The sequence below is a fragment of the Eriocheir sinensis genome, chromosome 59 (assembly GCF_024679095.1).
Source record: "Eriocheir sinensis breed Jianghai 21 chromosome 59, ASM2467909v1, whole genome shotgun sequence".
In the NCBI taxonomy this organism is placed as follows: domain Eukaryota; kingdom Metazoa; phylum Arthropoda; class Malacostraca; order Decapoda; family Varunidae; genus Eriocheir; species Eriocheir sinensis.
Genome location: NC_066567.1, coordinates 1,156,412 through 1,170,689, shown reverse-complemented (window position 1 = coordinate 1,170,689; position 14,278 = coordinate 1,156,412). Strand labels below are relative to the sequence as shown.

At 46.4% G+C, this 14,278-nt stretch overlaps 2 protein-coding genes across 17 annotated transcripts in view; one reads left to right on the top strand and one right to left on the bottom strand.

The window, feature by feature from the left end:
• Positions 1 to 210: 210 nt before the first annotated feature.
• Positions 211 to 6,461, top strand: LOC126985273 (cyclin-K-like). Of its 2 annotated transcripts, XM_050839907.1 has the most exons (8): positions 234 to 330; positions 1,158 to 1,247; positions 1,399 to 1,617; positions 2,357 to 2,494; positions 2,840 to 2,939; positions 3,931 to 3,988; positions 4,151 to 4,323; positions 4,772 to 6,461. In XM_050839907.1, the coding sequence occupies exons 3-8, from the start codon at positions 1,459 to 1,461 to the stop codon at positions 5,524 to 5,526; spliced, it is 1,383 nt and encodes a 460-aa protein (XP_050695864.1). In that variant the 5' UTR covers positions 234 to 330; positions 1,158 to 1,247; positions 1,399 to 1,458; the 3' UTR covers positions 5,527 to 6,461. The 2 variants fall into 2 exon arrangements, with proteins under 2 accessions (XP_050695863.1, XP_050695864.1); XM_050839906.1 differs by lacking the exon at positions 1,158 to 1,247 and having other exon boundaries at positions 211 to 330.
• Positions 6,462 to 7,194: 733 nt separating this feature from the next.
• The window catches only part of LOC126985274 (innexin inx2-like), a 46,020-nt gene continuing 38,936 nt past the window's right edge, over positions 7,195 to 14,278 (bottom strand). For 10 of the 15 annotated variants that reach the window (XM_050839918.1, XM_050839908.1, XM_050839912.1 and 7 more), the window contains exon 3: positions 9,711 to 11,437. In XM_050839918.1, coding sequence (XP_050695875.1) covers positions 10,171 to 11,437 — 1,267 coding nt within the window. In that variant the 3' untranslated portion in view covers positions 9,711 to 10,170. Of the gene's footprint in view, positions 9,542 to 9,710; positions 11,438 to 11,687; positions 11,748 to 14,278 lie in introns of those variants that run through there. The other 5 variants (XM_050839922.1, XM_050839923.1, XM_050839919.1 and 2 more) reach the window with 5 other exon arrangements.

The window sequence follows — 14,278 nt, the reverse complement described above, 5'->3', positions numbered from 1 at the left end:
CAAGATAACCATGATTTTACGTAGATGAAGAAAGCGGGGGAAATAAGGTAAATTGAGATGGTTATTTGGTTGTAATAAATTTAAAAAAATCAGCGTTTCCTGCTCTATTTCCTCTTTTTGACCTTCAGAACTTAACTCCCCAAAGACCATATTGCTTATGTATCTATACGGCTTATAAAATGAGGTAAAAAAGCATTGAAAATAATATATAATAGTGATAATAAACTTTGTGCCCGCGGTCTCTGGGCAGGATCCTGGGAGGGCCTCGCGGGACGTCAACAAACAAGAGTGACACAATTACCGCATCAGCACGCCGCCGCCATGACCAAGGTGGGCCGGGTCAAGGGTCAGCCGGGTCAGGGGTCACAGGGGGTGGGGCCAGGTGAAGGTGGAGGGTCAGGGAGGGCCGGGAAGAGAGGAAAACTTGCCATGTGTCTGGTACGCCGGGAACCTGGCAGAGTTTGTTGCTGTATTTATATCCTAATTTATTTTAGCTCACTTGAATATAATTGTACCACACCTTATAACGGGAGAATAAGCAGCCAAAGATTCGTACTGACGTCTGATCTATTAATTATCTTCATCCTCTATTAATTCTTATCAGTAATTATAAGAAGTAAACAAAGTAATTTCCACTCCTAACTTGTTATAAATCTTAAGGTATCATAAGTAAATGTAATTTATTAAGGTTAATATGTAGGAGTAGGCCTAGTCTGTGAAAAACAAGGGACATATATTCTATATTGTTTATACATCTCTGCATTCAAATTAATCTGTTGAGCATCAGAAATGGTTTAGAAAATATGTTCAAAGTGTCGGGGGGGTCGAGAGGGGGCGAAGCCTCCCCCCCATGTTAGCTGTTAGGTTACAAGTCGGGGTTGGTTTAGTTTAAAAATAATTTGTGACTATTGAGAGACACACCTCACTCGCTCGCTTGCATAGAAAACGGGTGTGAACGGCAGAGCGGGATGGAGTGTGCTACGGGGAACTGTAGCATTCCTGATATATGTGCCCCCCTAAAAGTAGGGTTTTTACTGGTTTGCGCAGAAAAAAGCTGTCCAAAAAAAAGTAGTTAATATATATTGCCCATGAAAACATAATCTGTCTTGAAAATAATATGCCTACTCCTGGTACATTTTTACCTTTATTAATTATAGAAAATGCAGGCAACAGAAAGCCTATTAAGAAGAACTTAAGAACATAGGGAGACTGCAAGAGGCCAACTGGCCTACACTGTAATCTATAAGGTAAAGGTGAATGGTTTTACTTTATTCTTACTCCCTAATGCCCTTTACTCACCATTAACATCACTGTCCTATCTCTAATGCTCCCTAACACCGTTCAAACTCCTTATTCTTATTCCTACACCTTCCTCATCCCTTCCCCTCCCTCCTGCAGCGGTCCGGGTGGTACTACGAGAAACGTCAGCTGCGGCACACGCCCAGCATCGCGAAGGGCATGAGTGTGGAGCAGGAGGTTCAGTACCGGCGGGAGGGGGCGCGCTTCATCCTGCAGGTCGGCAACAAGATGGGCCTGCGCTACGAGACCATGGCCACCGGCGTCGTCTACTTCCACCGCTTCTACATGGTGCACGCCTTCCAGTCCTTCCCCAGACATGTGAGTGTTCGTATGTTATTTTTTTTTTTTTTTTTTTTCCTACCAAAGGAGACGGCTCAAGGGAAACAAAAAGAGTGTAGAGAAAAAAAAGCCTGCTACTCTCTGCTCCTGGTTGATTAAGATGGGTGGGAGGAGGGGGTCCGTGGTTCGTGTGGTTGAGTGAGATGGTGGAGGGGTCCTTAGCGGCTTGTTTTTAAACATTTCAGCACCCATAAGAGTTTGGTCATATCAAGCGATTTTCTTTACTGTATCTTTTTTTCTTTTCTTTTTTCTATGCCCTTGAGCTATCTCCACTAAAAAAAAAAAAAAATAAATAAATAAATACGGTAGCTCAAAAACTCAATTTCTCTATTTGCCGAAAAATAAATTGACGTTTTTCTATATTCTTCTTCCCTTGAGCTGTCTCCACCGAATGTTTTTTTTACAGAAGCACAAAAACTCAATTTCTCTCCTTTGCCGGAAAAAAAATTGACATGGGCTTCTTTTTTCTATATTCTTCTTCCCTTGAAAAAAAAAAATAATAATAATACAGTAGCTCAAAACTCAATTTCTCTCCTTTGCCAAAAAAAAAAATTGGGGCTTCTTTTTTCTATATTCTTCTTCCCTTGAAAAAAAAAAAAAAGAATAATACAGTAGCTCAAAACTCAATTTCTCTCCTTTGCCAAAAAAAAAAAATTGACACTCGCTCTTTATTATATCCCTATTTTTCAAGCCTTGAGTTCAAGAAAAATTGTTGCAGGTGACGGCGTGCTGCTGCCTCTTCCTGGCGGGCAAGGTTGAGGAGACGCCCAAGAAGTGTAAGGACATCATGAAGACTGCCAAGAGCCTCATGGACGAGGTCACCTGGGCAGAGTTTGGCACCGACCCGAGGGAGGAGGTGAGAGAGGGAGGAGGAGGAGGAGATGAACTACAATATGTCCTCTGTAGCAAGTAGATTTAGTTTTTTTATTAGTTTTGGTTCTTCTGTTAAGCTTTTTCTGTTGTTTCCTCTTATTCTTTATTTGCTCTCTTCCTCTTTCTGGCATTGCTTTTTTTATTTTATTTTTTTTATCATTCATTATTGTTCTCATTTATTATTTACTGTTTCTCTCTTCATTGTGGTCTTCATCCTTGCATCCTTTTCCTCCTTTTCTATTCTCCTTTCTTATGTATCATTCTCTTCATTTATTATCCATTATTCTTTATTCATTTACCGTGATCCTCTTCCTCCTCCTCCTCGCAGGTCATGACTCTCGAGAGGATCCTGCTGCAGACCATCAAATTTGACTTCATTGTGGAACACCCGTACACCTACCTGCTCAAGTACGCCAAGTGCCTCAAAGGTGAGTGAGCGAGTCCCTTCGTTCTTTAGGTTGCGGGAGAGAGCGGTCGGCAGGCGTGTAGGTGAGGTCCCTTCGCTCCCAACTAAAACAACATATACCGATCTCGACGCTTCACCATATCGGTTTAGGTATTTCTTCTTGCAGTGAGTCTTAGAAATTAACTCTCTAGCTGCGGAATATGAGTAGACATGCGTCCTTTGTATGCGAATTACCGGCCCTTAACTTAAACTTACCATACCAAAAGGAGTTAAAACGTATATCATCATAATCATCTCAGTTTTATGCAGCCTCTAATAATATTTTTCCAGTAGAGTTGCATATTTATGATGTGATTATGCTCATTAGACGAAGGCAGTTTAGCCGTAATGGAGGCTTGTCGCAGCTACTGGATTAAAGATAAATAAAGGAAAAAGAGAAGGGGATGGTTGATGAGTGAATGGAATGGATTGTGGATAGAAGTGTTAAAATGTAGGTAATGACGGATTTATTTATTTATTTATTTATTTATTTTACAGCTAAGGAAACAACTCAAGGGCAACAAAAAAAGGTTAAAAAAGGCCCGCTAAAAAAAGGCCCATGTGTGTATAGAGGGTGATCGACAGGTGTGTGGGGGAGGTATGAGGTCATGTCTGTCACTCGTATTTTTTCTCTCTTTTTCTGTTGTATATGTTTATCCTCGTTGATATTGTTGGGAATATTTCTTTTGTTGTTTTATATTCAACTGCCGAGGACATATCAAGTGCGTAATGTTTTCGTTTGGGGGGTTTATTTATTTATTTATTTATTTATTTATTTTTTTTTATCTTCACGAATAGCCTCTAGAATTTCCACTTACTTCCTTTAACTGATCCTCTTCCTCTACTTTTCATTTTATTTACTATTTATTTATCTTTTCACTATTGCAATCCAGGGCCTTTGTTGTGAATAGTTCTTTAATTTTTTTTTCACTGCCGAAGACAGGCCGAGTTTGTGACGTTTTTCTCGTTTCCAGGTGACAAGAAGAAGCTGCCCAACATGGTACAAATGGCCTGGACCTTCGTGAATGACAGGTAGGTGGGTGTGAGGATACCGTGCGTGTGTGTTCATGCCTCTGTCTCATTCATTGCAGTCTCAAAACGTGCATATATCGTTCAAGAAGAGATCAGAACACCCATTACTTTTCCTTTCCTGTAGAGATGCTGAAAGATAACGTGCCTGTGTCGTCATTTCAGTCTGTGCACCACGCTGTGTCTTCAGTGGGAGCCGGAGATCATCGCCATCGCTCTCATGTATCTGGCGGGGAAGCTGAGCAAGTTTGAGGTGACGGACTGGGCCGGGCGGCAGGCCAAGCATCAGCGCTGGTGGGACATGTACGTGGAAGGCATCTCCATGGAACTGCTGGAGGGTAAGTGGGCGCCAGTGTTACCAAGCGCCGTTGAGAGAGTAACCTAAAGGACTTCCATTTTCTGTGATCACTTTAGGGGGGACTTTGTATTCTTGGGTGTGTAGTCATTGAGTAACCAAAAGGACCTCCGTTTTCACAGTGATCACTTGGGGGAGTTTATTCATTGAGAGAGTAACCTTTAGGACTTCCATTCTCTGTGATCACTTGGGGGAGACTTAAGATTCTTGGGTATGTTTTCATTGAGAGTAACTTATAGGACCTCCATTTTCTCTCTAATCACTTGTGGGAGACTTTATTCATTGAGAGAGTAACCTTTAGGACTGGATCTGGCGCATTCAACCGGTGTGGGGGCGGCAGAGGACAACCGAATTCACACCGTTGAACAAAAGTCGGTTGAATTCGGTACAATAATAATGAAGCACCTCACACCTCCCTTTACCTGTTCCAGACATCTGCCACCAGGTGCTTGACTTGTACTCGCCAAACCGCTCGGAATCCGGCGGCAGCTCCTCCGACGTATCAGCCGCCGCAAAAGCCGCTCTTCCAAGACGCCCTACCACCCCCCCACAGACCCCCATCGGCCCTCCACCCGCCAAGAAGATGAAGAAGGAGGAGGTGAAGTCGTCCCCTGTGAAACCTGAGGCCCCCGTCCCTGCCCAGTCCTATCAGTACTCTTACCAGTATTCAAACTACCCTGGTTCCTATGCCTCACAGGGCGCCTCTCAAGCCCCGTCGCCGGCCACGCCACAGCAGCGCTACCCCTACCAGTACCCTGCGTCCAGTACCCAAGGCCCACCACCTCCGCAGGCACCACCCCCGCAGGCGCCACCTCCGAGTTACCAGCCTCCTCCACCACAGCAGCGGCACTATACACCAGCTGCGCCTGTTTCCTCGCAGCCCACGCCGCCGCCACCCCCACACTACACCTCACAGCCCCCTCCCTCGCACTACTCCACCCCACATCCACCATCGTATAGCCACCCCCCCTCGACCGCCACCCACTACCCCACTCCGCCCGCGCCACAGACCATACCTCCGCAGGGCCATTACCCATCACCACATGCCTCATCCTCCTCATCCTCATCCTACTACCCATCCCCGGCTCCCCCGTCATCCGCAACACAGCCGACCTACCCAGTGCCTCCCTCGTCCTCCTATCCTCCCCCAAACTCCTACTCCCACTCCAGTTCACGTCCCTATTGATCCCCGTCTGGTCTATGGCATAATCTAATCCTCCTCCCGATGTATAAAGGTTCCAGTTGATGTTCCAAGACTCTATTTTTGACTATGTGTATGCTTGCTTGCTGGCTCCAGGTGGTTGTTGGGTCACTTATGATAGGGTTGTGTTTGTTTGGTTTCGTCGTCTATACTCACTCGGAGGACGGAGTTTCAGGGGAAGGGAAAGTGAGTTCGAGTTCCAGTTTTCCACCAGTGAAAGAGAATCCAGTAGTGTGAATTTGTAAGGGAATTGTAAAGAAGAAAAATAATAAAGGGAGAAAATCAAGCATGTGTGTGAATTCTTGAGAGTAGAAAGGAAATGTATGAGGGAAAGAAATCATAAAAGGCTGGAAACTGTGACGAAAAAGTAATAAAAGCCAGAAACTCGAGCCTGTAGTGTGAATGCTTGGGGCCAGGAAGGAAAAGTATAAGGGAAAGAAATCATAAGGGCGGGAAACTGTAACCAGAAAATTCATAAACGTCATAATATTCCTCCCATGTACTGAAAGCAGGAAGGAAATGAAGACAGTGGAAGGAAGGAAGAGTGGAAAAAGAGAAAGAAAGAAATCATATGTACCAGAAAATTCATAAACGTCAAAATATTCCTCCTATGTATTGAAAGCAGGAAGGAAATCAGAACAGTAGAAGGAAGAAAGGAAGGAAGAGTGGAAAAAGAGAAAAGAAAGAAATCATAAGTACCAGAAAATTCATAAACGTCGGAATATTCCTATGTATTCTTGAAGGCAGGAAGGAAATCAAAACAGTAGAAAATGTCAAAAGAAGCATAGACAAGTTAATCCAATACTAATGTTTGAGACTGGGCCAAAATGTGTCAAAGATGAATGTGACCAAATCCTGTGTTGACCTTGTACGCAGAAAAACTATTACTATTATTACAGAAAAATACACTTATAATTCTCTACCGTTCTTTATATTAATGCTCCTTAGTTTGATATACTGGCTATCCCTTTTTCTGGGGGTATGGACATAGTAGCAATAGATTTAAGAATTGTCGATAAGTAACTCGCCTAATTAACACATATATATAGACCTATTACCTGTGAATTTCCAGGACAGCTTTCTCCTTCAACACATATACTATAAACTCATCAGACCAAAGTATTTACAATTTAACTTCCACTCTACTTCAACAGATATATATAAACTTACTACACCAATGTATTTAACCCAGTAGCAGCGACGGGGCAAATTTGTGGCTTTACCGTGTACCAGTGACGGGCCAGATTTTTGCCATGATATAAACCCCCCAAAATAGATGATGCATAAACTGATCACAAATGCGTTTATATATTATGAAATGGTTTGTGTGAGTGATGATTTTTTCCCATTTTTCTCGCTTGGAGGGACCATTAAGAAACATGGTCCCCGCTGCTACCGGGTTAAGAAACACGATCCCTGTTGCTACCAGGTTAACTTCTCCTCTACTTCAAGTTCAACAGATATATATATATAAACTTACTACACCAATGTATTTCAACTTCACCTTCATCCTACGTCAACACATGTAGAGTTATCAAACCAACTGATTATCATGCCAATATATTTCCAGTTCTCCCCCCCACCCCCCCATCAAGTCCTGCCCTCACTCAGCATGTATGGAGGCAATGGTTGTGGGTGTTGATGCATAATAAATAAATGTAAAAGTTTATTGTCAAAATGGTACAAAAAATGACCATGATTGTCATTCATTATGGCATTGATAGCAAAAAGAGTCACTCATACTGGCATATCATATAAAAAGACATTGCTAAAAAAACAGTTCAGCTTAATTCATAATAAAAGGAATTTTTAAGTTAACTAAAAAATGACAAGCAGTAAAAATTTTCGTTAAAAGGCCAAATGCACGGAATGGTAGAAAGCGTAGAGTAAAAAAAGGTTACATGCTTCTTTCACTGCCTGGCCGAGTATTGCTAAAAGGAGACACACACACACACACACGTACACAAACATACACAAACATACAAACACACACACTGCAACATTACTGATTCACAGATCGCATTCTCTTCCAAGCCCATCCACCATGCATGTGGCTAGAGACCGACAACAACACAAGCCCAGCGTCGCACCAGGAACACAACGCAACACTCAGCACTGCAATGTGAACCAGACGCAACGCTGCAACACTTCACTGGTCTTGGCGTAACTGGGCGATAGGATGCGCGCAGAGTGTAGCGGCAAGGCCCTTGACTCTGGACATGTCACAGCACCACGCTACGCCAAGGCCACCACACAGCACCGAGGCGTCGCAAGCCGAACACGTCGAACACAGCTGTGCGCCGAGTGTCACGTGTTGCGGCAAGCATGGACGCCCAGGCACCGTGTCGCCCTGTCGCGCCGCTTATAAATACTACTTTTTTACATTAGAATATGAACAGGAAACAACATGTGTGGACGGTTATTACACAGTTATTACACGAGTCATCCGCGAGCTCTCCCACGCTCACTCAACAGTCGCTAACACTCAGGGGACAGAACAGTTCTTTAAAAAATACCACAGTCAACAGTTTGTGTATCACTAATGAACCTTACGCGCTACAAGGGAAAAGAGAGGCAGCAGAAGCGATAGCCTCCACCCCCCTATAAGAGACCTCTGAGCTTACACATCTAGCGCCGTTAACAAATAAATAAAAAAAGGGGACAAAACACCGAAGCGCGGCGGGCTAAGCTCCCTCCCCCGGCGCCTCTAAGTACGTGTGTGAGCCGAACGCGAGACCGGTGGCCGCGTCACTCCACCAGGATGCTCGTGTTCGGCCGGCCGTAGTCCTGCGAGATGAAGAGATCGTTGGGGTTGTTGAACTTCCCCTTGGGGCCGCCCATGTTGATGTTCGGCTTCCTGTTGCGCAAGTTCTCCTGGTTCCGGGAGTGGACGGCCCTGTCCGCCGGGTCTTCCAGCATGGTCTTGATCAGCTCGGGGTCTGAGAGGCGCGTCAGCAGCTCGTAAAACCGCGCGTGGCTGAGGTGCTGCTTGAGGCGGTACAGCAGGTAGACGTCGCCGATCTTGCAGCAGTTGACGACGGAGACGATGGTGTTGCTGACGGTGTCTTTGGCATTGAGGGGCTTGGCCACCCTCAGCATCATGAGGCGGAAGTACGGCAGCCACATGAAGCCCAGGAAGATGAGGTATGCGCAGGTGATGGTGGTCAGCAGGATGAGCCACACCCACACCCCCAGGAACACTTTCTCGTACAGCTCCATCACCGTCAGGTGACAGCCGAATTTCTCAGTCCTCTGGCCGACCAGCTTGTTCACTACGCCCAGCTCGCACTTGGCGAAGGGCGGGAAAGTCCTGGACATGTAGTCTGAGAAATTGACGGGGTCCCGGGAGTATGGGAAGGACATCCAGCCGTAGTGCATGAAGCGGCCCTGGAACACAAAGTCCAGGAACTGGAAGCTCATGATGTCAACCACGAGAGCCACAATGTTGCAGACCACAAACTTGTAGTAGAGGCCGTTGTGGGTCTTGAGGTTGTAGGCGATGAAGCGCGCCGCCCGGTCCACCAGCTCCTTCTCGATCTGGTCGTAGCGGTGGGAGTTGACGGCCAGGTCCTCGATGAGCTTCTTCACTTTGGGGTTTTCTGAGTTCTTGGAGATCTTTCGGGGGATGTAGTAAATGCCGGCTAGCACCAGGAGGGTCCAGTGGATCCATCTGTAGAAGAGCAGGAACCTGCGGTCCGTGCTGCCCTCCTCCACGTAGGGGTAGGAGAGGCAGATGTTGATGTAGTCCAGCCTGACCTGGGTCTCTGCATTGAAGTGCGACACGCAAGTGATCACGTCGCGATGGTACCAGGAATACCAGACTGCGGAGAACCCGGCAAGCAATAGCCAGAAGGTCCACTGATAATGCATCTTGAGGACAAGTCCGTCGCAGGGGGAGGTGCAAGGCGCACGCTTCTTCTTGAAGATATTGACGACATTGCCCACCAACTGGCGGATAATGTCGGTGCCGCCGTGGCCTATGATAGCCATCTTTCAGTTCCTGAAAAACGAATTCATCACATTAGGCTCCTGTCTGGCCCGGCCGCCGCCTGAAACAGAACGTTTAGTAATGTCCAAAGTGTACCAGATCAGTGCCCACAACCATGCCTCGTACATACTGGGTGAATCAAGCGCAGGACATGCTTAAGAGGAAGGAAATGAAAGAAGTCTCTGGCTTTGTTGTTTTATTACAAACAGACTGAAGCAGAGCATTCCTTGGCGACTCTCCCAAACAGTAACAACAACAGCTCAATTACAGTCTTTGTTAAATGCAACAGCTACGATAAAATGCCAAGACAAAAATGCAAATAAACTGGCAGAGTAAAAAATGCATAAAAATAACCTTAAGTACAGTAGTATGCAGCCTCTCCCACACACACACACACACATCAGTCCTGCCAGAGCAGCCTCTCACTCTCACACACACACACACATCCCCCCACAGCCACACCCAGGCATGCCACACTTGGCCCCAGCAAGCAGCGCAGTGAACAGTCCCGTCCCGCCCCGAGCTGCCGTCCGGCTGGCTCGGTGGCCTGCAAGTTTGTACTCTCCACTCCTCATAAGTACTTGACACATGACTCCAAACTTGCACCTGGCGGCCAGCCGCCGCCCCGCCCCGCCAGCCACTTATTCAACTAGGATGCTGGAGTTGGGCAAGTAGCCGCCCTCGCCCGGCGTGTTAAACAGGACATCCTGGAACTTGCCTGGGGGTTTGGGGTTGTTCTTGCGTTGGCGCAGGTCTGGGGCGCCCTTGTGGTGGTCGATGGCCACACTGTCCAGCATTGTCCGCAGGAAGTCAGGGTCGGAGAGGCGCGTCAGCAGCTCATAGTAGCGAGCGTGGCTGAAGTGCTGCTTGAGGCGGTACAGGAGGTACACGTCTCCGATCTTGCAGGTGCTGACGATGCTGCAGATGGTGTTGCGGATGGTGTCCTTGGCGCTGAGGGGCTTGGCGATCCTCAGCATCATGAGGCGCGCCCAGGGCACCCACATGAGGGCCAGGAAGATGAGGTAGCCCACCGTCATGGCCGTCATGACGATGAGCCACAGCCACAGCACCAGGAACACCTTCTCGTACAGCTCCATCACGGTCAGGTGGCAGCCCAGGCGCTCGATACGCTTGTTGGTCAGCTGGACCTCGTTGTGCAGCTCACAGTTGGCGAAGGGCGGGAACATCTCGGACATGTAGTCGGTGAACTGCTGGGGGTCGCGGTTGAAAGGGTAGGCCTGGAAGCCGTAGCGGATGAACCGCCCCTGGAACAGGAAGTCCAGGAACTGGAAGCTGAAGATGTCCACCAGCAGGGCCACCAAGTTGCAGGTGACGTACTTGTAGTAGAGGCCGTTGTGGGTCTTGAGGTTGAAGGCGATGTACTTGGCCGTGCGGTCCACCAGCTCGCGCTCCAGGCCGTCGTAGCGGTGAGCGTTGACGGCCAGGTCCTCGATGAGCTTCTTCACCTTGGAGTTCTCCGAGGTCTTGGAGATCTTGCGGGGGATGTAGTAGAAGCCGGCCAGCAGCAGCAGGGCCCAGTGGATCCAGCGGTAGAAGAGCAGGTAGCGGCGGGGGCCGCCCTCCCCCTCCCCCAGCTCATCGCCCACGCCCTCCACGAACGGGTACGACAGACAGATGTTGATGTAGTCTAGCCTGACCTGCGTCTCGGCGTTAAAGTGCGAGGCGCACGTGATCACATCCCGGTGGTACCAGGAGTACCAGATGGCGGAGAAGCCGCCCAGCAGGACCCAAAAGGTCCACTGGTAGTGCATCTTAAGCACCATGCCGTCGCAGGGCGCCGTGCAGGGCGACGCCCGCTTATTGAAGATATTGACAACATTTCCGACAATTTGCCGGATAATGTCAAAGGACCTCCCACTCTGGCCTGGCATTACCATTCCTCTCTCTCTGCAAAGGGAGAACTGCATTACTGTCGCTCCCGCTGTGCTGCCGCGCCTCTATTTCAGTATCTCATGTCTCACAAAGCCACACACACAAGCACACACACACACCCTGTCAAGCTACTATATCACACAAGCCTGCTGAGAGGAGTATTGGATCATTTATGGTCAGGGAAGCGGGCATTAGGGCATGCAGGGCTGAGGCAGCACAGCAGGCCCAACACTACGGCATGCAGAACACAAAACAGGACATTTACCTATTTAATATACAAAATTCTGGTTTCTAGTGAACCTCGTTATGTGGCTCTTAAGGCCGACTGCAAAGAGGAAGGTGCATCAATTAGCATGAGGATTAAGATTACCCTTAACATAGGCACAAGAGTGACAGACAGCTTTAGGAGTCAGGGCGCTGCGTGAGGGTGACTCAAGGCTCTGCTAAGCTTTACCGGCAGGCGGGGCGCGGGGCACACCCACACGCCCGCCGGGGAGCAGGACTGTCACATTAAGACTAGGGAGTGGGCACTAATGTGGTAACTATGGACCCGGCTGATGCACTCCACCGCCAGCGCGTGACTCACTCAACGGACTATTTAACGTTGAATTAGCATCAAAATCCGACTGGTTTGGCTTTTATAACTCCATTTTCGGGATGTAGTTTTAAGTGTTGACATTTTTTTTTTACAGTAGAGGAAACAGTTCAAAGGCAAAAAAAAGGAAACAATAATGAAAAAAAGCAAATATAACAGTCTGCCTTAAAAAATGATATACAGAAAATCAACACAGCCATTCATTAAGTCTCGTGGCAAGTGTGACTTCCTTCTTTCACTTTTGGGAACGGATTTAGTTTAGAAGCGTCAGTGTGTCCGACTTTTTAGGAACACAAACACAACACTGGCGGGCCGGGTGTTGCATCAGCTGGGCGTTGTCATTAAAACTATAACTATAAACTATCATTAAGCTATATCATTAAACTTGTGTGAGTGGAAGGAGCAGTTAGGCCACTCGCTAAGACTAATTAACATATGGTTTAATAAGTGGAATGAGGAGAGTAGCAACCGGCACTATGTCTATGGGCTAAAAGAACACCCATATTAGAGGCTTTGTATTATTGATGGTGACAATATTTTTTTTTTTTTTTTTTTTTTACAGCAAAGGAGACAGTTCAAGGGCACACAAAAAGCAAACATTAATAAAAAAAAAGCCCGCTACTCACTGCTCCTAAAAAGAATCCAAAGAGGTGGCCGAAAGATAGGTCAGTTTCGGGAGGAACTGGTTGCTACCCTCACACCACAGTCATTCCTTAACTATATTTAATATCCCCAGACTATATGTGCTTACTAATATGTGTTTAAGACTGTATGTGAGCTTCATTCCTTTCCCTTCACCTTTTATTGAGTTTCCCACGAGACATTCAACATCATAACACTCATTCTCATCATTCCTTCACTATATTTTGTCCCCAGCTAATATGATATGTGGATAACTATTTTACTCACATTTTCATATATATATTTTTTTCCCAACATCCTCACTCCCTCTTCCAGCCTCATGCCTCATTCATTCATCTATGTGCTTACTAAGAAGGTTTAAATCCCCTATTAAGTGCTTGAGAAAGGGTTAAGATCCCCTATTATGTGCTTGAGAAAGGGTTTAGATCCCCTATTATGTGCTTGAGAAAGGGTTAAGATCCCCTATTATGTGCTTGAGAAAGGGTTAAGATCCCCTATTATGTGCTTGAGAAAGGGTTAAGATCCCCTATTATGTGCTTGAGAAAGGGTTTAGATCCCCTATTATGTGCTTGAGAAAGGGTTTAGATCCCTTATGATGTGCCATGTGCTGAGAAAAGAAAATGTGCTTGTAACTCTTTCTGGAACTCTTAATGGTGATTCCTTTCTTGTGTTTTCATTGTTTTTTATCTTTTTTTTTTTTTTCGTTCCTCAACACACACACACACACACACATTTATTATTATCATTATTATTATCGTGATTATTATTATTATCTTTACTATGATTATTGCTATTATTGTTATTTCTATTTTCCTTTTTATTTTCAATCATACTACTTTGTTCATTTGTCTCATTCATTTCATTTCATCTTCCATTGATGTATATTTTCAGCTCTAGGGCTGCCTGGTACTTCATGAAATAAACCGTTTATTATTATTATTATTATTATTACACACACACACACACACACATATTCCTAAGCCTTCTATACGCCATACATTAACCCTACCCACCTATCTACTCCCTCCCCTTCCTCTCTTCCCCCCTCCTCCTCCTTGTTCTCCCCTCTCTACCCTTCCCCTTCCCTCCTCCTACCCTTCCCACCCTTCCACATGATAGACCATTTTCCCCTCCCCCTTTCCTCCTCATTCTCCTCCTACCCTTTCCTCCTCCTCCTTCTCTTTTGATATACCCTCATTCTACCCTTTCCTCCTCCTCTCCCCCTTCTTCCCCAAGCCTCCCCCCCTCCCCCTCTTCCCCATGATTGTTTCAACAGCATAATGACCCACGGGCGACACAGGCCGAGAACACGCAGGATACGGCACATTAAAAGTAATCTAGACTACTTATTGCTCTCTCTTCCCTCCCTCTCTGTCTCTCCCTCCCTCTCCCTCCATTAGCTCCCTTTTCCTTCTCCCCATCTCCCTCTCTCTCCCTATAGCCCCCTTTCCCTTGCCCTCCCTATCTCTGTCTCTGTCTCTCCTATCTCTTCTTCTTCCTCATGTTTTCCCATTCTCTCGTTTTCGTTCTCTCTCTCTCTCTCTCATGTATTCAAATTGTTTTATCCTTATTATTCATTATTTGCTTTATTTATTTATGTTTCCTTTAGTCTGCCTTTC

Coding starts and splice junctions, on each gene's coding strand:
- LOC126985273 (XM_050839906.1), top strand. Junction 2,495..2,839: donor GCACCGACCCGAGGGAGGAG/GTGAGAGAGGGA, acceptor TCCTCCTCGCAG/GTCATGACTCTCGAGAGGAT. Junction 4,324..4,771: donor CTCCATGGAACTGCTGGAGG/GTAAGTGGGCGC, acceptor TACCTGTTCCAG/ACATCTGCCACCAGGTGCTT.